Here is a 25847-nt window from a genome sequence, read left to right on the forward strand (position 1 = left end):
ATGTTGACATTCTGTACAATTTCTGTTCATGTCAGCCATGCCTATTTTATTAAACAGTTATTTTACAACTCCATAAACCATTTTTGTGCCTGCTAAGATTTAAAAATACCTTTTTGAAATAAACTCCAAAGATTTATTAATTATTTCATGGAAACAGCTTTGTAATTCAACTTCAGAATTTACATTTCTAACATACATTGTTTCCTTTTGTGTTTTTTTTTTTTTTTTTTTACTTTTGCTTTTGTGTTTTAGAGAAAGGCAACAGAGTTTTGTAATCTAACTTTTTCATTTTTCTTGTGTTCTTTGCCTTACTGAGGGTAAAGACCTTTCAATCCCTATCCATGCAATGACTTTGCAGTCTATATATATGTATATTTATATTTGCTATGTACTATTAGGTCTAATTCAGTGATTATCACTTCTGTTTCATACTGGACTGAATAAACATTATTTTTCAGATCTGAAGTTACAATAATAGACAGAAAATTTCAAAGTATTTACTTTCATTAAGTTATAACTTTGTTAACAAAATAATCTATTTAGGTCTCTGACAGAATGCCATATAGTGATGATCAGGGTTTTCTCATACTGTGGCTGTTCATTCCTACAGTATGCTTTGGACATTCTCATCTTTAAGTTGCTATAGAAAGGAAATTTTTGTTTCACTTTATCAGAGATCAAACACATTGATTGCATTTACTAGCTTCTATATGTTTTTTTTTCCAAAAATTATATTTTCTTTCTTATATCACTAATCATGACTAATCATTTCACATTATTTGTGACCATCCTTGATTTTTTAAAAATATCATTTACATGGCTGCTACACCTGTGTCTTGTGCTTTCCCTCACAGTCATTTTAGTTTCCAGAGTTTTGGTTATGATCTAAGCCATTGCAATTCTTACCTTACCTTACATGCAAGACTGAGCTCAAATCAGAAAGAAAATCTTTATACATTCCTGGCTTTTTTTTTTTTCATATATGCCTTTGTTACTCCTTATAACTTCTGATAACTTGACGGTGAAACAACTATTTAAAAATCTTGCTTCCAGTATGCTTAACTAAACTCCTTTCCATTGTCTTTAGAGTAATCAATTCAATTTAGTATAGAAATTCTCCCTTTTTAGCATAGTTTAAAAATATTAATACTACAAATTTACAATACTCTTTGATGCAATTTGGTGCTGGTTATTTTTGCAAAGATACAGATGGAAGACTCTTACCTCATATTAATTTTCTGAGAAAAGTTAAGCTCCTGTGGGCTGCTTAAAAATCTCTTATATTCAGTTTTCTTGAGTCACCTTAACTTCAGTCATAAGAGCATGTGTTTTAAAATGGTACACACAGGAAAACGTACTAGACACATAGACTTAAAGTACTTCCACAAGCATGTTTTCTAGTTTACGGTTTTACTCAGATTTAACAGCATCAACGTATCTAATCTTTCACTTAGTAATTTCTGCTTCTTTGGACATACAGTGTTACTTAGAATAGATACAACAAGCAAATTTAGAATAGACATTGCAATGCATTAATTGTCATCTTGGAATAAGAATTATAATCACTGAGGCAGAAAATTTAAGTGATGTCTCAGAGCTATGGATAACTAATTCATCCTCTATCCCTTGCTTCAGTATTTATGTTGAATAAATATAAAACAATTCTAACAAATCAAAAGAAAGTTATATATATTAGTTATTGTCAGTTAAGTGCTGAAATATTTAATTTGGTTGAAAAATAATGTTCTGTAAAATTTTAAATTTTTAATTATCTATGGTATGATCCTCAAAATGAATGCTGTATGAGACACTGCTCTCTATTTTGTCAAAATACATAATTTTTAGGAGCTCTGTCTGTCCATTCTGGAACTTTATTTCTGGGTGTAAAAATAGAGGATTCAAAAGAACGTTTCCTTTAATTTTTAATTTCATATTTTATACAGTATTATAATTAAATATATTATTTTAATAGCAAATTACTGTTTAAGAAATAAGATTTATTCTGCTTTAAAAATTAAGGAAAACTAATGTTGCTTTTAAAATATAAATTTTAATTTTGTGTCAAAGATTCTACAGCTCCCAAAATAAGAAAAGTATTCCAGTTTACAAGGTGAAGCACAGGTCATTAATTTTAGTTCTACACTACAATTCAGTGGTTTATTACCATTTCATAACTGCTTAAGTTATACAAGATGTTGTTGTTCTGCAAGTGTGCTTTCATAAGGTATTAAAACTAAACTATTGTAATGTCACAGCAAAAGCTTCATTCTGCACTTTTAATAAGTAAAACAATTCATCCTGCTGTTATGGGTGCTCCAAATATTCACCGCATGGAGGGAAGAAACACTTGCTATTTTTCTTGCAAATCTGTTTAAAAAAAAGGTTACCAAATCAAGAACCTCTGAGGGGGGAAAAAAAGTCCATCCTAATTCCTCTTCTGTGTTGATTTTAGATTGAAGAATGCATATACTTTTAAAAATCAGGCATATTATAAAATGTTGTTAGGCTGCCTGAGGTTATACGATTAAATTTTTAATCAACCAAAATAAAAACAATAATATGATTTGTCATGAGTGAATATTACATTTGTTTGTAGCTGATGGAGACATTTCCTTCCTTTGTCCTGTCCTCTATGTGATATGGTAAAGAAAAGGGATATAAAATGTTATTTTGCTGGTAACCTGTTTGGTATCTCTTGCATCCATGTTAGTCAGACTAACATGGTATTATATTTGACCATAGAGGCAATTGATTTTTTCTTGGTTAAATAAAATGATTATTTTGTATTTTATGTTTTGGGTTAATTTCTAATACACATTATGGCTTTGCTTAAATATTAGTGTTTGTTTGTGCTGTTAGGATTCCATTCTTCCATAACATAAATGCTATTCAAGCCTGATGCACTTTTTCCTTTTTTTTTTTTTTTTGGAGGGGGGGGTTGGAATCTGCTTCTGCTTTTTTATTTGCATCTCAGTTTATGGCTGTGGAAAGAAATGCACTGTCCAGTTGTGCAGGAATGGGGTTATGACAGACAAGGTCCACTTGGAGTTGAATCTGACAAGGTATCTGAAGGGCAACAAAAACGGGTTCTAAAAGTACATTAACAGGAAATTGAAGACTAGGGAAAATACAGGCTTATTGCTGAATGGGGCAGGTGACCTGGTGAAAAAGAACAAAGGAAAGCCTAGGCACGTAATGCCTTCTTTGCCTCAGTCTTTACCAGTAAGACAAAACTTCAGAAATCCCAGATCTCCTTCTGAGACCGTAAGGAAAGTCTGGCACAAAGAAGGCTTATCCTCAGTAGCGGAAGACCAGGTTAGGGAGCACTTAAACTGGACAAACCTAAGTCCATCAAGCCTGACAGATTGCTCCCACAAGTCCTGAGGCTGATGTCATTGGAAGGCCACTCTAAATTATCTTTGAAACATCATGAAAATCAGAAGAAGTTTCCAAAGACTGGAAGAGAGTAAATGTCACTCATATTCAAGAAGGGCAAGAAGAACTATTCAGGGAACTACAGGTTGGTAAGTCTCACCTCTGTCTGTGGGAAGACAATGGAGTAACTGATCTTGGATACCAATTTCTACACACATGTAGAACAAGACAATCAGGAATACCCAACAGGGATTTACAATGGGGAAATCATGCTTAACCAACATGATGGCCTTGTACAGAGAGGTGACTAGCCTGTATGAGGGGAGAGAAGTGGATGTTGTTTACCTCGATTTCAGTAACGCTTTGGACACTGTCTGCCATAACATCCTCATAGTCAAGCTGACAAAACATGGGTTAGATAGTGGACAGTGAGGTGGATTGAAAACTGACTTAACAGTCAGGCCCAGAGCGTGACCAGGGGCAAAAAGTCCATTTGGAGACCAGTTACTAGTGGTATACCTCCAGGGACTGATACCGGGGCCAATGCTGCTTAACATCTGTGTTAATGACATGAACAATGAAACACAGCACACCTTGAGCAAGTTTTCAGACAGTAAAAGACTGAGTACTGTGAAGAAATTTAACTCCATCACAGCTGAAACCATGACATCCTTAAATCAGCATAGTCCATAATTCTGTCTGCATCTTAGATTAGGTTCTGTATGTGTGTGTGTATGGATGTACATGTATATCTATATATCTGTCTCTGTGTGTATACTCTGTGTGTATATGTGTGTATGTATAAGTATTCCATCTGCATTTGAAAAAAAGGCACAGAAAAAAACCCTCAAGCTGTTGTCAGCATTCCGGCACCAAAAAGAAAAAGAAAAAAAAAAAAAAGAGAGAGAGGGAGAAAAACTGAAAGTATGGTGTAGGTTTGTAATATTAATTCCATCAGGCTGATTTGTTTATTTACATGATGTCATCATCCTGATTTGTTTATTTACATGATGTGAACATGTTCATAAAGTAGGAACTGACCTGCCAAACACAAACTGCTAACTGTAGCTTGTATGACTGCGGTCAGTTTCACTCACATCAATGACATTTCATAGCAATAAATTCTCTTTCACTCATTCTTGAAAATTCTGATACTATATTTAGGCATAATTCTAAAAAACTCAGAAGGAAAACATTGTTAAATACAATTTGACAGAAACTACAACTACTTCTCTTTATCTGACCTGCTCTGTACAACACAGACTGCAGGACTACATGTTTCGGAGTACACCTCTCCGTACTGTACAGGTTTTGGCTGGGACAGGGTTAATTTTCTTCATAGTAGCTCATATCATGCTATGATTTGGATTTGTGACCAAAACAGCCTTGACAACAGGCTGATGTTTAAGCTATTGCTGAACAGTGTTTATACAGCATCAAAGCCTTCCCCAAAGCCATTTTTCATGCAGCCCTGCCAGTGAGGAGACTGGGAGTGCATGAGAAGTTGGGAGGGGACACAGCCAGGACAGCTGACTCCAATTGACCAAAGGGATATTCCACAACATATAATGTTTATTGCTCAGCAATAAAAGCTGGGGGGGAAAGGAGGAGAGGAAGGATGTTTGGAATTGTGGTGTTTGTCTCTCCAAGTAACTGTCATGTGTTATGAAGCCCTGCATTCTTGGAAATGGCTAAACATCTGCCTGCTGATGGGAAGTAGTGAATGAATTCCTTATTTTACTTTACTTCCAGACGCAGCTATTGCTTTACCTGTTAAACTGTCCATGTTTCAGCCCATGAGTTTTCTCACTTTTACTCTTCCGATTGCCTTCCCTAGAGTGAGCAAACAGCTTTGTGGTGCTTAGCTGCCTACAGGGATTAATCCACATCAGGTACCGGTAGTTTTGCATAATCCTGAGAAAAACTAATAATTCCTCTTTGTCTTTATTTTAAAAATACTTTCCACATTATAACGGAGAATCAAATATATTTTCCAATTATAAATGAAGCAGATTTATTAGGAATATCTGCAAAGCAGAATAAACCCACTTGTGTTCCCCTTTTCACTGTCTTCTTTGAACTGTTATTGACAGAAGACAGTGAAATAGATAAGACCAAATCCAACCAGGATTAGAAAATTCCTAGTAGGTCATTCACCTCCTCTGAAAATATCATCTTGTCTGCATTACAGTCTTGAAAATTAAAACCTTGGAGGAACATCTCTGAAAAAAAAATATTCTAAGAGTTCTGATCAATGTTCCAAAATAAACGTATATTCATAAATAGACAATTACATTCTTCTGTATTTTTAACCTACTGTATTCAACTCATCTTTCAGATAGACATGAAAGGGAACAGAATGTATTTTGTATAGCTTTCAGTTTTCCTACAGTAAAGGATAAACTGTCAGAAAGGAAAGTATGCAGAAATGTTGCTTAGACTAATTGTCATTTGTCGGGAATTGTGTTATAACAGGATAAACACGTGTTATTTCTTGTAATTTAAATCACTTACTGACTTGCATAAGTTCAGTTTTAGTTGGCATAATGAAGCTGATTAATATCAATCAAAAGAGGTAAAAAAGTGGATTTTGTGTGTTTTTATTAAAAAAAACAACATACCTCTTATTTTATAATTTAATCTATTCATAGACATATCTGATACAAGTATAATTTTTAAGCATACCTGTAGTGTACAGAGTTCCTATGAAATCTTTTTTCTTGTATATTAAATTAAAAATAGGACTAAGGAGACCTTTTATTCTTTCTGCTTGATAATCCAGGTTTATTTTCCTCTAAATATAAAGCAAGTCAAGAAAGTACTGGCAGGATATTGTAGTTAAAACCTTTCCAATAAATAACCCTATTCAGTAGTTCTCTCTTTGTATTTAATATGATGTAGTTGCAGTCAAACCTAGGAATAATCAGTATCAGGTATTTAGAGAAATTTGTAGACGCAAATTGACTGAAATTTAACAAATTATCTGATGACATATTGTTTAATATGCTGTTCTCTTTACCACTAGCTGTCTTCAAGACAAAGCCTAGGTTCCAGACCTGGGCTGGAAGGACACCATGAATGAATCTTAAAGGTCTGTCTACCTCTATTCCACATAACCACCAACACTTTCATAATTGTGTTCCCCAGGTATTTTCTGCATGTGCCATTATACCATGTCCTAAAACACAGAAAAACATATAATCAGGTATTCCCGGGGGGACAGGGGAATTGGTAAGATAATAGCACATACCATTACAAGACGGCAATGCTCTGTTCCATGATGGCTTTCCATCTGCACCAATTACACATGTTATAGTTGAAGGATCAATAATTTTATATCCAGAGTCACACTGGTAAGTAATAGTTGAACCAAGCTTAAAGTCTGTTCCAATTCTTGTCCCATTCATGATGTTTCCAGGATCAAAACAAGCTTCCCGTGGCTTTTCTGTTAAAATGAGTGGAAGTAAATCTATATGCACTTTTAACTTAAAAAAAAATATATATATATATATATATATATCAAACACTGAAAACAACCTTCAGTGTGTTTTTTTTTTTTTCTAGTCAGTTTACATTTTTTCACCAGATAATTAAAATATTTTTCTTGTTTCTCTATGTTTACAAGATCATGGATGTTTGCATTAAATTAGTTTTTCTGGCCAAGGAAATTCTACAGAGAAGACCTAACCTGCAACATTTTGTTTCTACCTTTTCTTAGTAGAAATGCCCACAGGATGAATGATTTCAATGAAGTCTAGTAATGTAGAAGAAAAGCTGATTTCTAGAAACTACAACTTAACACTACTGTCTTTTTTAACCAAACATCATTCTCAGTACTCAATAACTTCTGGTTAGAAAGCTGCCATACTATGAAATAACTTAAAAATGTATTGCTACTTTATGTTTCATACTTAAGAAGATCTAACAACTGGAGCTTGAAGTCTAATGATATAACCACAGCAGTTATTTTCTGCCATGAGCTAAGTGGTATGAAATCTTTAAATCAAAGTGAGTCTTGACATTGATTTTAACAACAGTGGGATTTCACTCATAACATATGGCAAGTTAAAATACAAAGAACAGGGAAGGGAGAAATAATGTACATTAGAAATGACTTTGTTTAAAGAATGTGATTGAGATGATCTTCAAACAGGTGGGATTAAGGGGTAGAACATTCTTTATAAAAAGGATATGAAAACTAAATATTATTATACAGTTGATAGCTATGTCATACTTTTTTTTTTTCTTAAAAAAGGCTTAAATATAACTCAGTTACTTTACAATTTATGAAAAAAATGTTGCATAAGTTTTTTAAATAATATTTTGCTAAATATTTGAACTCTTTAGGAGGGAAGTACACACCTAATATAAATGGGAGGCTACGATTTTTTATTGAAAAATTCTGGAGTCAAGTTCATAGTCAAATTTTACTCCATGGCTCCTTCCCTTATTAAATGTTAATAAAGCATGTATTTTAATGAAACACTCAAGGGAAATTATCAGAAAGTGAAACTTGCTGTCAATAAGCAGAAATGCAAATATTTTTTATATAAAATATTAAATAGCATAATTATAGTATTGAATTACTAGGCACAAACTTCATATTGAACATAACTTTTCAAAATATGCTGTTCCGCTCCTATATATTTTTTATATTTCATTTAACTTACAGTTGCATAGAGGTACATATACCAGCATATGCTGAGAACAGAAAATAAAGTTAAAACATAATTACTTAGTGTAGTTGAACATTTGTAGAGATCATCTTTTATCTCCTTATTAAGTTCTGCTCAACTTCCCATTTTTTTCCTTGAAGCAAACATCCCAAACTAATGGTTTTCCCTTATTTTATTATTTTTTTTTGTATTTTTTCAGATAGGAATGAAGAGACTACATTTTGATAATTGAAATGACAATTACTTTGGGAAGAAAAGCCATGCCAACATGTAGAATAACGTGTGATGCTGGATGAAAGATGCAGAATAAATATAAGAATGATGTAATAATTCTTTTAAACCTCCCTCTACTTCATTGACACAATACCTCTATTCTCTTTTGATATTTTTTTTCTTACGTTCTTGTATTGGGTTTATGTGGCAACGCTTTGGTAGCAGGGGGCTGCAGGGGTGGCCTCTGTGAGCAGAGCCCAGCAGCTGCCCCATGTCAGATCAGAGACAACTCCAGCCAGCTCCAAAAGGGACCCGCTGCTGGCCAGAGCTGAGCCAGGAAGCAACGCTGGGTGGACCTCTGGGAGAGCAGACTGAAGAAAGGGGAAGAAAAAAACCTGCTGCACAACAGCAGCTGGGAGGGTGAGGAGTAAGAAACAGCCCTGCAAGGTCCGTGCAGGAGGGGCTCCAGAACACAGCAGCAGTTCCCCTGCGGCCTGTGGAGAGGCCTCTGGTGGAGCAGGCTGTCCCCCTGCAGCCCATGGGTCCCACAGGGAGCAGATCTCCACGCTGCAGCCCGTGGAGGAGCCCCCGCTGGAACAGGTGGATGTGGCCTGGAGGAGGCTGCGGACCATGGAAAGCCTCCACAGGAGCAGGCCCCGGGCCGGAGCTGCAGCCCGTGGAGAGGAGCCCACGCAAGAGCAGGGGGTCTGGGGGGAGCTGCCACCCACATGTGGGGGACCCGTGCTGGAGCAGTTTGCTCCCGGGGGATGGACCCCGAGGTACGCAGCCATGTGGGAGCAGTTCTTGAAGAGCTGCTGCCTGTGGGCAGCCCCCGCAGGCTCGGTTTGGGAAGGACGGCATCCCGTGGGAGGGACCCCACATGGAGCAGGGGCAGAGAGTGACCGTGAAGGATCGGTGGAGACAAAGTGTTAGGGACTGACTGCAGCCCCCATTCCCTGTTCCCTTGTGCTGCTCAGGGGAGGAGGTACAAGAGGGTGGATCGGGGGGAGGGTGTTTTTAGTTTCTTTCCTTTGTTTCTCATTGCTTTAGGTTGTTAGTAATAGGCAATAAATTACATTAATCTCCCTATGTTAAGTCTGTTTTGCCCATGACAATAACACGTGAGTGATCTCCCTGTCCCTATCTCAACCCTTGAGCCCTTTGCATAATATTTTCTCCCCCTTTCACTTTGAAGAGGGGGAGTGAGATAGTGGTCCTAGTGGGACTCAGCTGCCCAGCTGAGTAAAACCATCACAATTCTTTACATGTACGTTACGTTGTTTACTTCCATTACTTCCATTGTCAAGAATAAGAAGCTGAGGCTGCAACTCTGCTTCTGAGAAACAGCTTGATAAATCTGAGCAGAGATGACAATCAAGCCAGAGACAGCATCTGGACCAGAAAACAAACCATCTTTTAAAATGTGTGTGGATGTGTGTGTATCTTTAATAAAAAGAAAATATAACCCATTCTCTGCTTAGTAATATATACCATTAGCCCCCTCCTTCCCCCCACCTTTTCTCTCCTTTTCTCCCCTGAAAACAAAAATGCAAAGGGTCTCCTGCAGTGATAATTCAGAAATGTGTATGTAGATTCAACAACAAAGTGGAAGGGAAAGTGTATTGGTATGTATCAGCAAGGAAGCATCAGCAGTCACGTATTCTAATTGGGTGAGACAATTCCATTATTGCACAATTCCTTTGCAAATGCTACTTTTGATGTGTATCTTCTATTGTTACTTTATTTTTTTTTTTTTCTGGAAGATGAAAATGTGTATAAGTAATGTGAAAGAGATTTCATGAAAGAGGATTTCTGTGTTACTCAACACATTTACAGAAAATAGTTTTTAAAACCTACATTGATGTAAAGGAGTACCTGCCAGTTCAGTATGAATACATCTAGAAGTAAACAGATTTGAGTCTCAATAAACCCTAAGTAACATTTTTTCCTTTTATATTTTTCCACAGATTATGGTGAGAACGATACCTTTATAGTCAATAGCAAATCCTGACATTCCAACAGAAGCATCACTGCGAAAAGCCAGAAACAGACTGTTACCACTGCTCTCTATTCTTTCAGGAGCCTGTGAGCCTTGAAAACTGCCAATTAGAGGACTGTTGGAATCTTCCCCTTCATAAATATGTAGAAAATCATAACTGGGTTCCATATTGAAACTGAAAATAAAGGAAAAAGAGAATTAAGTCTTAATTTCTTTTTCATGAATTAAACGCGACTATGACTGTGGCTGCCAATCTTCTGCCTAACACATTTTCTTCTCCAGAAATAAAAGTATTTTAAAACATGAACATTTACAAGCTTTAGATGGAGTTCTCCTTACCACTGAAACAAACACCTTCAGTTTTCCGTAAGATCTACTATAAGGCCATTGTGTAGGCTGTCTACAGTAAATGAAAATGAAGCATACACTCCCACCTATCTTAAACACTGTTCTCAAGATGGGATGAATCACAACTAGCTTAAATTAAAAGTCAAGCTTTTAGTTCGCTAAACTACATGATATTAATTCCACCCATTATAAACAGAAAGTCACCACCTGAGAAACAAGATGCTTTCATGTGGACAGATCTCTGTCCTGGAGCTTATCTTTGTTCATACCCAAATTATATCAGAGAATTATGATAAATTACAATGAATAATTAATATTCTTACCACTCACTAAACCACCTACGTCATATTTGATGACATGTATATACTTATACAACACAATTATGAAGATAATACAAATAGGCTGTCCTTCAGAGGAATATAATTGAGATGAGTTCTGAGACAATATAAAGATAAAACCATGGGCTTTTATACTGTAAATGTATATGGAGGTGGATAGAAAGGAAGTATTAGGAACACTGAGAAAAACATCTGAAAAGTAAAACTACATTAAAAAAGCAGACTTAAGTGGATATTTTTCTTTCTAATTGCCTTTGTAAAATGAAAGAGTAAATAAATATTTTGCTTTGTTGCAAGTATGGTGGTCAGATTTGTGTTTGTCTTTCTATTATATCAGTTAGTACTGTTATACACAAGATATTCCAAATCATGTAGGACAAAAAGGGACAATAGCTGAGAAATCATCATCACACATTTGACGGTTTGCTAAGTAATATCAAACGCAAGTGGCTTCACATAATAAAAAATATGTTATGCCCTATTTCCAAGAGGTATGAGAAGCCAGAAAAAAATGTTTTGAAACTCTAGCTAAGACAGAGATTTTTTAGTTGGAGTTAGAAGACTGGAAAGAAATAGCAATCTATAGGCTAGGAACAAATAGCACAATACAAATTGTGCTATTCTATTCTATAGGGCAATGTTTTTCAATCTTTCTGTAGCCAACACATATTTGACAAAATATATTGCATCCCTGTGTTCTTGGTCCACATTCTCATCCTATCATACTGCTGTCTTCTCAAAGCCAATTCCTTGAGAATAGTACAGGACTTAGCTGTAGCATACTGCCTGAGAATGAAAAATGTTAAATAAAACGAAGAGAAACTGGTATGTTAAGAAAGTAGATTTTGCAGATGTCAAAGAAAAATCAAAAAAAGTTATTGTAAGGATTGCAGAGAGAGATATTTCAGCACTTCCATTTCATATAAATCAAGAGTGATGTTGTGATAGTGCTTTAAGTTATTTGTGTTCCAACATTAAAAATATTTGTAGAACTGTCTCAATTTAATTATCTAGTACAAAGTTAACAACATGTACTCAAATACTTTTTCATTAAATATGAATCTGTATTACTTTTATGGTTCATTTATACTGCAAATATAATATTTGTTAAAACGGAAAAGTAGCTAAAGCTTTCAATTTTATCTGTTCAATAACCATATATATAAATATATACAGATAATAGTGATAATAATGTTGTTTTTCCCCTCCTCATTAAGACATATTACATTTTTTTTCAGCTTTCTGAAAATATTTACAAGATTAACAATGCCACAACCTAGAGTTTAAAATACCCTATATCACCATCAGCCATGAGAAAGATGAGAATATTCCAAGAATATTCTGTGACGTCAGACAGTTTGGTAAAACTTGGGAAGCAACTGCATAATCTTTTCTTTCAGATTTCTTTTCTTTCAGAATTCTTTTCTTTCAGAATTCTAAGGAAGATTTCTGTCTTGAAATCAGAATATCAAAATAAGGAAAGACTTTGGATGCCCACTGTGTACTACTAGACTACAATTTTTTGTAAAATGTACTGGAACTGTAGCATGAACTGAAAATTCCAACACATTACTCAGAGTTGCATTCCTTAAAACAGAATTTACAAACAAATTAAAATACTGAGTAACTCTAAGTTTCTTTCATCTTACTTGAAATGAAGCATTTGAGCTGATTATTTAGGCAGTCCAAGACATATACTGCTTATCATGAGGTATTTTCAAAAGTGTAATTAGTGGGCAACTAATGTCGTTCCTTAACGCTACTTGAAGAAATACCCAAAGAACAGAATATTCATATTATTGATTATATAATTTTCAGGTCTCTCAGGTTTGATTATTTCATTTATGTCATTGCAATATTTTATTAGAAGGCACACTGCAGTCAACCAATAAAGATTTTTTTTTTTAAAAAGGGTGCAAAATTTACACAACAAAATTATCAACATCCCATTATCTTTTTCTAAAAGAATCATAATTGATCTCCACATTGCTGAAGCAGAAACGTCATCATTAGCTTAACAATAAAGTTCAGGATACAGAACCAAAGGAAGAAAAAATTGTGCACTTTCATCCATACATACAGCAGCCAAGATGATCACATAGGCCTGATTCAAATAGAAATTATAAACTGGATACATGAATATGACTATATGAACTTCAATTTATGTTAAAAATGTATACAACGGATATAGGTTGATGATGGTATGTTGAGTAAATAACATTTCTTTAAAACAATGAGCCAACGTTATCTAAACATCATTTATCTCTTGAATGAGTAGGCTAAAATACTACTTTTTAAAAAAAATTTTTTTTTTCACTTTTTTTTTTCTGGACCTATGCTCTCTAAGCAAATTGTATTTAACATGTATTTGTAAAAACCTTTAAAGGACTTACAGACAGAGCTTCCAGTACAGTTCAAGTCTCTACTATACAGTTAAAAAAAAATGTAAATCAAGCATTTCTACAAATTAACGCTCTTTTTCTTTTTCTTTTTTTTTTATTTCATAGGTCACAGAATTATTTTTTTTTTGCTCTGGTATATTTGACATCAAAAGTAACATATAACTTGTCACTTTTCTTTTTCTGTAAAAACTTTTCTGTTATTTTGAAGCAATGATATAGCACATATTATTTGTACACTCCAGGTCTCATCCATGAAATATAATTAGAAGCTTTAAGAAATAACAGATGATGAGACGTGACATTTAAAATCCCATTAAACAGAGACATTCATCTAGAACTTGTACCTTTTGAATATCAAGGCAATGACAAAGTCGGGGTTTACTTTTATTCTCCAGTCACATTCTTTCCCAGGAGGATATGCCTGTGGATAGTTAGGTGATAAAATAACTCCTGCTGGGCCTGTCAGGTTTCCTCCACATGCAGCTGTCACAATGTAAAAAGAAATGGGAATATGGTCACATGTTAAATTTACAAGTGTTTGTTAGCTGTTACATAGGAGTAAATAAACATTTGAACATTCCCACTTATATTTTCTAAAAATAAAATATGCTCTCTTCATATTCAAAAGAAGCACAAGAAAAGCTCTTCCTAAAAGAACAAAATATTAAGTCAAATAGGAATTCCTGTATATTGTTGCTGTTACTTAATCCCATCTTTATGAAATTGGAGTATTTGTTATATACTGGAAGAGGAGAAGCATTACACTAACCAAAGGAGAAGCGTTGTTACTGGACGTGGTGCTCACCAATGTGCATGAACTCATGAAAGAGGCTAAGACTGGAGGCAGTCTGGGCAGCAACAAACATGCCCTGGTTGAGTTTGTGATCTCAAGTAATATGGGCCTGGCAAAGAGCAAAGTCAAGGCCTTGAACTTTAGAAGAGTGAACTTACAGCTGTTTAAATAATTAGTTCCTCTTAATTATTTCTGTCAGACATTGTCAATTTCAAACATTCATAAAGTTTAAAGAATAGAGTGAGAAAATGACATCCAAAAATAGTGTTATTCTTAAGAACGTGGTTGTTGGTGACCGTAAGTATGAAATAACTGGTTTCTACGGAGAGCATTACTCCAGCATTAGCATCATATGCCCACCAGTTGAACAAGAAATATGATCTGTATTAATTTTAAACAGAGAATAACATTTCAGCTAATTACCTATGCATGTAGGAGGATCCGGTTGCCAGAAGAATCGGTTATTCAGTTGTACACATGTAATTTTAGCTTGTCCTTGAAGTTGATAGCCAGGGTCACATTGAAAGGTGGTTGTATCCCCAGGCTCCCTGCTGTCTCCGTATCTAGTGCCATTTTGTGGTGTCCCAGGATCATTACAGGTTGATGCAATAGAAGCTGTTAGGGAATCATGAAATAAAAGCTTTAAGATGCAGATAATAAACATCTTTATATAAAAGCACAATATTTTTACAAGTGCATTCCAAACAAGGCAATAGTATTTACTTATTAGTTAACACAGGAGTGCTTTTTGATTCTCTTTTTCTATGAGAATTTGCCCACTGAGATACATCATGATTATGTTGGCTTCCTGCCAGTTTTCTTAGTATGAAATATGGCCTGAGAGGAAATGAACACAAGCTTTTCTTCTTCTTCTTTTTTTATTTTTTTTTCATTTGTTAATACACCAAAAGAGCTAGTAACTCATTTTCTCATTTTAATGTTCCAGTTATCAAAGCAAATTTCTTTATGCACTTTGATGCCTTTTTACACAACAGGGTAAGTAACACAATGTAAATAATATTGTTTTATAGTCTTAATATTCTTCAGCATGCAAATGCTATGTTTGCCCAGCTGGCTGAATCAAATAGCAGTTTTATGTAGTCCTGTATTTCCCTTTTCAGTGGCAAGCAACAACTTTCTCAGAGTATGCTAAAACTCAATCTAAGCAAAACATCTCTCATATGTTCAATCTCTTCAGTTTGTATATAGATTTTGCTTTTGTCCTTGTTTTGGCTGGGATAGAGTTAATTTTCCTCCTAGTAGCTGGTTTGTTGCTGGGTTTTGGATTTAAAATAATGCTGATAACACACCGATGTATTAGTTGTTGCAGAGCAGTGTTTACACAGATCCAAGGACTTTTCAGCTCCTCCTGCTGCCCTGCCAGCAAGGAGGCTGGGGGTGCACAAGGACCTGGAGGGGACACAGCCAGGGGACTCTAGATTGCTCCACCCGACCATGTCCTTTTTAAAGAACTTTGCACAACTGTGAGCAGGTAGGCCTAAAACCTAGTGTCACAATTGGTATTGGTGGGCATCTACAGGTAAGATCCTCTACCATTTTCACTGTCTTCGTTAAGTTTAAACCTTGTGAACCCAGATCAAAGACATTTTAAAAATCTACTCCCCCACATCCTTCTGCTCATCTGTACCAGAAGGTATAATCCTTGAAAATTGTGAAATATCAACAATAATTTGTTGTCTTTTTTTTTCCCTAATATAAACCAGGTGTATTTTCTTGCATGCTCACACATCAGACAGTTGATTCAGTCTTAAACTGATTCACAGCCACCTCAACTCTAAATTTGATGTCCTTTCAAGGTGTACTTTTGTTCTGATTATCAGACCAATAAGGACGATTCAGAGATAAAATGATGTAAATTAAAAGTGTATATGCCATTGTTAAAACTGTTTTTTACTACTTTCTTGGTTCGTAAGCTAACGTTATAATTATCTATCATATCTGGCTGCACATTCTCCTACACTCTGGGAAAGCAGTGACTATGTCTTTCAGTATTTTGAGCAGTATGTAGCACATCAAGCACTTAAGTTATAGGAAAGTACTACAAATTACAGGTCAAAAACACTAGGAACATAAATGTAATTATATTATGCTTCATGTATGGCTTCTATTACTACAAATAGAGGTGCAAAGTCTCTTCCAAACTACATTGTATAGTATTGAATGACTCTGAGAAAAATCCTGGCCTTTCTTTTTCACATTTTTTTTCTCATCTCTGGAACTCCTTTAAGCAAACACACATACAGAGCCAAAGTACAAAATGAAATGCTATGACTGTTACACAATAATAATATGTATAGGGTATCCATATAATTGGAATTAGACTGAGGCTTTCTTTGCAACATGAACAAATACATTAACACAAACAAAATTATAAACACGGAAGCACTGAAGAAAAATAGTTTGTGGGCAGTTTGCTGCCACTGAGAATTGGCAGTCGTTTTTTCGAGGTTTGGTCTCCTGTAACAATCATTGCCAATTGTTTATGCTGGAATGAGAACAAATTGAGAATCTTTATTATCAGAATTAACTTGCAAGTCAGTGCCAAAAAAAATGGCCAGTAAAACAAGTGAAAGAGAAATAGAAAGGAATATGTCTGCAGGTAATGGATTCCAGCTCTAGATTTCCACTGACCACAACGTAGTACGCACATGGACATCTGCACACTGACACATAAATTTAGTGATCGTCATCTAAAATTGCATTACATGTCAAATTTACATCTCAAATCCATTTTCTTTAGGAAAGAATTAGAATTTACTTTGGTTGCATCATTAAATTCTTTTTCTTCATTTTCTGAAGGATTTGAAGCACTTTTTAAAATCAAGGAATCAAAGAATATACCTCTTATAAATGATGTAAGTTAGTAGTCAGTCCATGCTTCCTGCTCTGTTTATTTGTTTGATTGGTTTATTTCCTTTTTTGTTTTCCTGTTTAAATCCCAGTAAACATTATTATTTCATTAAAATGATTTTTTTAACTCATTCCCAGAAGAAAAGATAAAAAAGCTGCTGATAAAAAAACTACCACCACAATGCAACCTTTGTGACCAGAATGTGCAAAGAATCTATTTTCTGTATTAATGGCTGCATTTACTCCTTCCATCCACACCAAGACCACTACAAAAACAAAACAAAACAAAAAAACAGCAACAGCAATTAAACATTTAAAAAACTGAAACAGTTACCAAGTTGTACAAATGGAAAATTCTTTTTTTTCAACCCTGAAAAAAATAATAATTTTTGTGGGTTTAGTGTTTTTAGCCCTTTGAAATCAAAAATGTCAGTTGATAATGGCCCAATAAGAAAATAAAAATCTTACTGAAAAATACTTGCAATAAAACCCTTAATTTGTATTGACCTGAGGTGATCTTCTGAAATAATGAAATTATCTACAATTTTGTTTTCAATGTGCTCTAGTATAACTGTGTTCTAAATTTGCAGTAGAGAGAAAGGTTGAAGAACGAATGAACAAGATGAGAAACAAACCGAAAAGGAAGAAAAGGTGAACCTTATTAAAATGGTTTTGTGTGTACTCTAGCAAATATGTAGCCACTTGGACAAATAACAAAAACTGTAAAACATCCCTATATTAAAATTCATGGATTATGATAACTAACATACTACAAATACAGGACTGTTTATCATTTTATTATTTGTTATTTCTTGACTTTGTTTGCACTCCAAAGTAACACACCTTATACACCTTGAGATCATTCCTATTTCTAAATTAAGCAAAAGACAATGGCAGTGTTGAGTGTGTTTTTTGTTGTATTTTTTTGGACAGTGGGAGACTTTTCCACCAGAATTTATAAGCATCAATTCAAGAACTAAAGTAATGGCTATTACTGCTAATGAGTACTGTGTAAGCACTCCCCAGGCACCACTCTGACAATTTACCTGACATCCCATATTAGTGTAGTTTACTAAATGTATACTTGGCCACAAGGGAAGGAAAGCATGGCTATGACCTCAGAGAAGTTATTTACTATTTGACAGACAAAAACAGCTCAAAAAAAATGGATCACTAGTGCCTATCTGTTAAAGAAGCAAAATTCTTTTAAGTATATAAGCATAAGACAATCTCATTAGTTAGCTTTTTTTTTCAATAAATCTTTGACTACCTTCATTTTTTCATTAAAAGGTTATGCAAAATAATACCTCAGCAATCAACAATTATTCCCATTTCAACCGTGTCAAGTATATACCAATCATGAAGGACTGATGCCTTTTAAAATTTATTTTCACTGTTAGTCCCCATTTCTCACATCGAAAGTTCTCAATTTTAAAAATAAGCAGGCATTTAATAAGCACCAAAACACTCTTTACACTTTTGTTCTTGCAGCCTCAGAAGTTATTTTCTGTATTTGAAAACAGCAACCTTTTCATCATGCCAAATACACTTGATCCTAATTAAACAAAACATCAGACATTTAAGCACTGATGTGTCATCTAGTAAAGCGAACATTTAGACAGCCTGTCAACTTTTCAACATTTCATCTCATTTCTAAGTTGTTTTACTTCACAAGATTCCCAAGAGTGTAACTGCTTGAAAATTACAAATCTGTTCTCACTTTACTTGGTATTGTGAAAATGTCTAAAGAGTATAGATGTTACATGCATTAATAAGCAATCCAGACATTAAGAATCACTAGCTCTTCTGTTATCTATCTCATTTAATAACAGGCTTTTTTCTTCTCAGTTCACATACTAATATATAGCCATGCAATTAATATCCATCATACATACTTATGGGAAATGGCATGTTCATTCTGTGATGTGACAATGCCATATAAAATTGTAAAAAATGTGAGGAATTCAGAGACTTGAAGCTGAACACAATTAGAATCATAGAATCATAGGATCATATAGGTTGGAAAAGACCTTCCATAAAGTCCAAATGTTAGGGCTGACCTACTGCGTCCCACCACTAAACCATGTCCCTTGCCACATCCACACATCTCTTAAATACTTCTAGGGATGAGGACTCCACCACGTCCCTGGGCAGACCGTTCAAATGCCTAACTATTCTTTCTGTGAAAAAAATTTTCTTGATAAAATCAAAGATCATTGATAAAAATGTTCAGCAAAACTGGCCCCCAAGACTGCGCCCTGTGGAACACCACTGGTGGCGACCAGCTGCCACTGGATTGGGCACCATTCACTATGACTCTTTGAGCCCAGCTATCTAGCCAGCTCTTCACCCAGCAAACTGGACACCTCTCCAACCCATGAGTAGCCAGTTTCTTCAGGAGAACACTATGGGAAACGGTGTCAAATTAAAACATACATGATGTAAAGCAGGGAAAGCAGTAACTACATTTATAACTTAAGGATGCTAAGTCAAAACTAAGTTATGTAGTTAGACTGTTTTAGAAATGATTGAGAAGAATTAATTTTCCAACCTAAATGATTATAAAATGGCAAAACCAAGAGAGGGGATTTGACTTCCATTAACTGGCAAATAACTCAATTGCTGCTTCTGAGTTCTTGCATATGTTCTGTGCAGTAAATTACATGATACTCCACGTTTACAGTCCCATTCTGTACAGATTTCTCCTCTCCTACTCTCTGTTTCACCTCCTCAGCATAGGACATGCTTTTGTGTACACAGTCGATGGAATCAGAAGTGCCACAAGAACGGGCAGCTGGAAAAAAAGAAAGGTGCCTGGGGAGTTTTCAGAACTCCATATGTCGGCAGCCACTGTGTTAAGCTTCTCTATTTTGAATTTAATAATCTTCCAGAATGCCAATTTGGATCTTGTTTTGGATTTGGCCCCCAAACTACATTTTTCTACAGTTAATTTAAAACTTCACTGAAAATCAATAGGATACTGTTTTTGAGAGTATGACCCACTGCATATATTCGTGTGTCTGTAGCTTTGTGATTAATATGTTAGACCTGTGCCTAATTTATCTTTCATCTGAAGGACACTTCATCTTTGATCATTTTTTTTAGCCTGTAATCTGTTGTACAAGAAAAAAAAAAATCATCACCATCTATACTGTTTGTACCGTGCCTCTGGTAAGCCATTTGCTTCAGTGTTTTGCTGCAGACTCTCTATTTTTTCTACTCCATGTAGTAATAAAAGTAATGAAGACTTCTCAGGAATTAGGTTTGTAAACTGCAAGTGATACAGAAGCTTCACGTGTTTTGACACAAGTGCTCGCATAATAAATTTGAGAAGGATTTTGGCATATCAAAGCCAAGACATTGTACATAGGATTTGCAGCAATTTCAGACTAACAACCACTTCCATAGGTGAAAGAATAGTGTTTGGTCTCTAACAAGCATCTTATGCAATATATGTAAATGTGCACACTAGCAACTGCAAATCAATATTAAATGTAAATGTCTTGCACTGTCCAGTACCGTAACAAAAAAAGAAACACAGATGCTAATTCCACCTATTTTGTGAAGTCTGAAGTACAAAACCCCACAAGTTTAAAGGAGGCAACAAAAGTGACCTACAAGCTTCATTTCTGCATAGTTCTACAGGAACCAAATGAAGAACTGCTGCCTCTTATGAGGCTGAGGATGCCTTACCAGGCTATGGATTAGATGACGGATACAAATTATTTTCCATGCTAATGAAACTGTGTTATTGTGGGCATATAATGCAACATTTATAGCACCACAGAAAGCAAAAGACTGAACTATGGAGTACAATTAGATTACAGACTTTAAAAGGGTGTCCAACTGCTTAACTACTTTAACAAGAGATGTCTAAATGCATTTTATTTTCTTTGAACTCAAAAATTAGTTAGTATATATGCACATTTAAATCTATTTTAAAATGTTTTTTTTTTTTTTTTTTTTTGTGCTAAACCCCTTTTCTTCTCATGATGAACCCTAGCAATGAAAATTTTGTCATTGAAATGCTTGTACTTAAATACAGTTGCTCAAACCATTAGGGAAGTAACTAAAATTTATCTCAGCAATAAATGAACAATTTACAAGGGAAGAGTACCCTAACAGTTCAAGATATGTAACACAGTTACCATAAAGATTTTTGTAAACAGACAAGTGATCAAATGGAATTACAAGCTGGACGTAAGCAGATATCATTGCTTAAATAGATGTCAAATTAAGTACAATGTTATTAGGAGCTATCAAAATTAGCACCACTGCTGCTTAAGCTCTTTTCAGGGGAAGAAAGATATCAGTAGATGTGTCAACATCAGAAACAGCAATTTCCAAATAACTGTTTTAATTGACTGGTTGGTATACGTTTTTTATTTTTATTGCCATAACGGATTATTTGTGTTGTTAACAGAATGATTTATTCAGGAATGTTTACCCTGTTAGGCTGTTGGAGGAGAACTGCTGTTAGGTATTATTAAAATAAAGCTGATCCTGTAAGAGTGGCAATATGACTAATTACTGCCTGACAGTGGCGTTCCTATCATCTGCTATTTCTACTGGTACTTGTTAATATCAGGTAAACAAATTGTATGGGTACATCCATAAATAAGTTCGTAGTGAAACAAGCTCCAGGTCAATAAAAGCAATGTGTAAGCATTGGATCCAAGTGCTTTCAGAAGTCTAGAGTTTAAGCAAGATTGATCTGCTTCAATATAGATGGCTAGTCTCATTTGAGATACCTTAAAATATCCAAAGTAACGGGCACAGGACTGAAAGATATGACCAAGGACTTATGGGTGTATGACCTTTTGGAGTGGCAGATGGACACCAGACAGGATATTCTACAGCACCTCAAAGGGAACTAGATACCTGTGATAAGGCAATTAATCACAACCTATTGCATTCTGTGATTTTTATTAGGACCTGAGGAAACAGCATGGAGCTGGGACAGGGGAGGGTCAGGCTGGGTGTTAGGAAAAGGTTCTTCACTGAGAGGGTGGTCAGTCTCTGGGACAGGCTCCCCAGGGCAGTGGTCACAGCACCGAGCCTGCTGGAGTTCAAGAAGCATTTGGACAATGCTCTCAGACACATGGTCTGATTTTGGGGTGGTCCTGTGTGGAGCCAGTAGTTGGATTCAATGATCCTTGTGGGTCTCTTCCAAGTCATATTCTATGATTTTATGATTCTGTAACCTTATGGTAGGATTCATATCATTGACCCTTAGATGTCTAGAATTTTTAAATTTAATGTGCATTACTGTAACTAGACTTACAGCTGATGAAAGAAAAAAAAAAAAAAAGGAAATTTCAAAAGGAAGTTTACTGCATTTACCTTAGACACTTAGGACAAAATCAAGCCAGGTTAGAAAACTTCTTTTTAATGATTAACTTAGATAGGAATGTTTTGCTGCTTGTAACTGTGTTTCTTTGGAAAAAGGAAGCCAAGTATGTCTATACCCTTCTTGTGTTCACTGTCTGTATCATGACAAGAAAGAGTTGGTTGACATCGCTGGCTTGTAATACATAGTTTAAATGTACTTAACCCCTAGATTAAAGGTCAATTTTGTACAGTGAACTCCATTTTTTGGTCCTTTTACGCATGATTAAATGGTAATTAAGTTTTAATGAAAAGCATTAGGCTGATTACAATTAACATAATCATTCATGTCAGTTCATGTCCTCATGCTCTGCATGCTGAGCTGACTGGGCGAGACAAGGCACTTTTAATAGTGTTCAAATGTTTTACGAGCTTCAGCCATTTACGTTTTTCCATTAAAAACACATCTAAGTACATACACAATCAAGAGTAAGTAATTCATAGGTGATTGTTTTCTGATCTACCTCAAACTATACTTTAACAGTGCATCTTTTTTAGACAAATGCAACAACAGCATTCTTGCTGCAAAGTATAGAAAGCAGATAATGAGCACCATCGCAGCGCTGCAAAACGAATCCTCAACTGGCGGCTAGCACTTCTATGCTTTGATTTTAAACTGTTCATTTGGCCTGATACTCTTAGAGGTATATCCTCCCTGTGATGCTGTAAGTGGATGTTCATTGGCATAGACACTCAGTCCAATTGCATAACAGATGCATGCCACTTAACATGCCATACCGAAGTTTCATGTGTCAGAATTCCAGATTCTTGAAGGTTTTCCAAGCCTGTGCAATTCTGCATCTGAAGTTCACTTCTTGGTTTGTAATTCATGTTTAAATACAGTATACTCATTAATAAAAGCATCACCTGAAAATCTATCAAGTGACAGACACAGAGACTCAAAACTTGAGCAGTTACCTTCATAGACTTGTAGTGAAACATCTACATCATCTGCTATTACCAGAGAAGTTTAAGCAACTTAAGAGTTTTTTATTCATTCAGTTAGAAACTACTAAAGAAGTAAATTTTCAACATTCTTTGCAGCTTTGCTATAAACTGACATACAGTTTGAACACATGAATACTAAAGCATGCAAAGATCCTACATATCCGTAGTTTAATCAGTTCAAATCCTTTACAGATCAAGGCCACAGTAGTGTTCTTATTGCCTCAAGGAGACTAAATAAAGTAAGTCCTCATTTTTAGATTAAATAATTTAACATTGACTTTAACATATTCCTTAAATCCTATTTTTTACTCTACACAATCAAAAAAATAAGAAAAACATTCTGCTTGCCAAGCAGGGTGAATGAAACTTTAATATCATTTTCCCTTTACTTGAGCTGAGACATTCAGTTCTTCACCACTAACTCCAATTAATTCCAGTAAGACATACACTGCAATTGCCAGCATAATCACCGAGTGCATCCATCAGGTCTGCTAACATGACCAAATCACTTCTTCACCCTTAAGGCATTAAATTGTTTCTTATTTACTATAAGTATCATTGAAGGTCAAAGAATACATACTAACTTGTTGGCAAATCTAACAGCTTAAATATTTTCCTCCTTTCAAAATTTATGCATAAAATTATAGATATTTTTGATGTAAGGTGTTTGCTAACTCTAACAGAGTAAAAAAAAAACAAAACAAAACAAAAACAAAAACTTAATTTCCATAAATGTAAAATTTAACTTTTTCAAACAACATGGAAAGCAGCACATTGTGTAGCACACAGGTCAGAAATTTTAGAAACATTTATTCTCCTCTTTTCATTTAACTCATTTTGTATACTTTGAACTAGGTATCTTAGGGTGAAACTGTCTATGGTTTGGGACACAACATTTAGAAAAAATAAAGTAAACTGGGAAGTTTCACATGCATTATTAAGAGTCTAGTAAACTCTGGAAGCAAATTTTCTTATGCAGAAATAATGACTGAAAGCTTATTAGTGCCCCTTACTTCTGAATGACATCACTTACAGAGAAGGTTTTAAATAATACTCCTGCTCTCCTACGTTGTATTAATTCATACTTTTTGTATGTTCAGGAGCAGATATACCTTATGTACTTTAGAGCTAGACATATAAGGATTCAATGACTGAGTCAAAGACAACGGTACAATGGCATAACAATACAATGGTACGATGGTCCCTTGCAGTCCTACCCTCAGTGTTTAACACTTCAGTCACAGGATCATGTGACTGAACACACATACTCAGTTTTACAATATTGATCTTATTATACTGCATACATGGGGACTATTACTTTAGCCCTGAATATGTGTGTGATTAGTTCCATATAATTTTTTTTTATATATATATTTCAGTATATTTATATATATATTATTATTCGGTGTAATTGTTCACATAAACAGTGGTTAAGGTCATAAAATGATGTATTAGGTGGTGTGAGTGAAAAAAGAAAAATAAACAGAAAATATGAACACTAAATAATGTAAGATGTTATTAGGCAGCACTGGTGGGAACACTTAAAAGCCCTGAAGGAAACTCATGCATATACAAACCCATTTTAACTTGTTAGACAACGTCGATTAGATAATACTGGACATGGTTTTGCTATACATAACAAGGAATAAGAAAACATACTGACACAAAGCAAGTCCAAACAATTCACCCTAGTTGTAGCTATCTGCATAAGTATATAGATTAAAATAATATAATCTTTTGCTAAAGACAGAGGAAGTTGTAAAATGAGAAACAATTCACACAGATAAGAATAATATATGTAAATATTGCATATAATACTGCATTTGAGATACAAAAATATTTACGTACTTGAAAACTGAATGGAGAAGCCTGATTTGCTGATGAAGAAGTCACTGTCAAACTGTAATGTCAATGAGTTGAAAGTGCTGTGAATATCCTCTGGAAGGGCTGAGCCACTCCATTCTTTAAGCAATATGCTGCTTTCAATGGGCCCATCCCACACCTTCAAGATATCATGAGCAACCTCAGTGTCAAAAACGATAAAATGCAGGCTGCAAAGAAAAAGTAAAAGCCCTGTACATTACTGATTAAACACAATTACACAAAACTCCAAGCAATCATTTCCAAGCTGTTCTTAGTTTTGAAATGCTGTTTCTGTTTCAGGACTCAAGAAGGCTTGGTTGTCCTGAAGTGTTATCCATTTTTCCTGTTGAGTTAGCTATCTCATAAGAGAGATACTGTTCTGTCCTATAAATGCTTTAATTACAAAAAACACCACTATGATACAGTACTTGTTCTATAAATTAACCTCTTTTTATCATAGATATTTTAAAGGATAAGAACTATAATTTCATCAAAGATTTCCTTTATTCATTCAATTGAGGATACCAAGAACACAGATTGAACTGTATTATATGCAACTGGAAAAAGCAGTAGCTACTGGACATAGCATAGGAAACTCAGTCAGTATGGCATTTGTTTTTCTTTACAAAAAGT

General features: G+C 34.9%; 1 protein-coding gene across 1 annotated transcript in view; it reads right to left on the minus strand.

Moving 5' to 3' along the window:
* CSMD1 (CUB and Sushi multiple domains 1) overlaps positions 1-25847 on the minus strand; it is a 1150797-nt gene that overhangs the window by 187540 nt on the left and 937410 nt on the right. Inside the window, exons 26-30 of the mRNA XM_035542943.1 lie at positions 25200-25402; positions 14568-14759; positions 13696-13834; positions 10251-10438; positions 6626-6820 (exon numbers count right to left, since the gene is read on the minus strand). Of these exons, the coding sequence (XP_035398836.1) occupies positions 6626-6820; positions 10251-10438; positions 13696-13834; positions 14568-14759; positions 25200-25402 (917 nt within the window). The remainder of the gene's footprint in view (positions 1-6625; positions 6821-10250; positions 10439-13695; positions 13835-14567; positions 14760-25199; positions 25403-25847) is intronic.

The sequence above is a fragment of the Cygnus atratus genome, chromosome 3 (genome assembly GCF_013377495.2).
Source record: "Cygnus atratus isolate AKBS03 ecotype Queensland, Australia chromosome 3, CAtr_DNAZoo_HiC_assembly, whole genome shotgun sequence".
Lineage (NCBI taxonomy): Eukaryota > Metazoa > Chordata > Aves > Anseriformes > Anatidae > Cygnus > Cygnus atratus.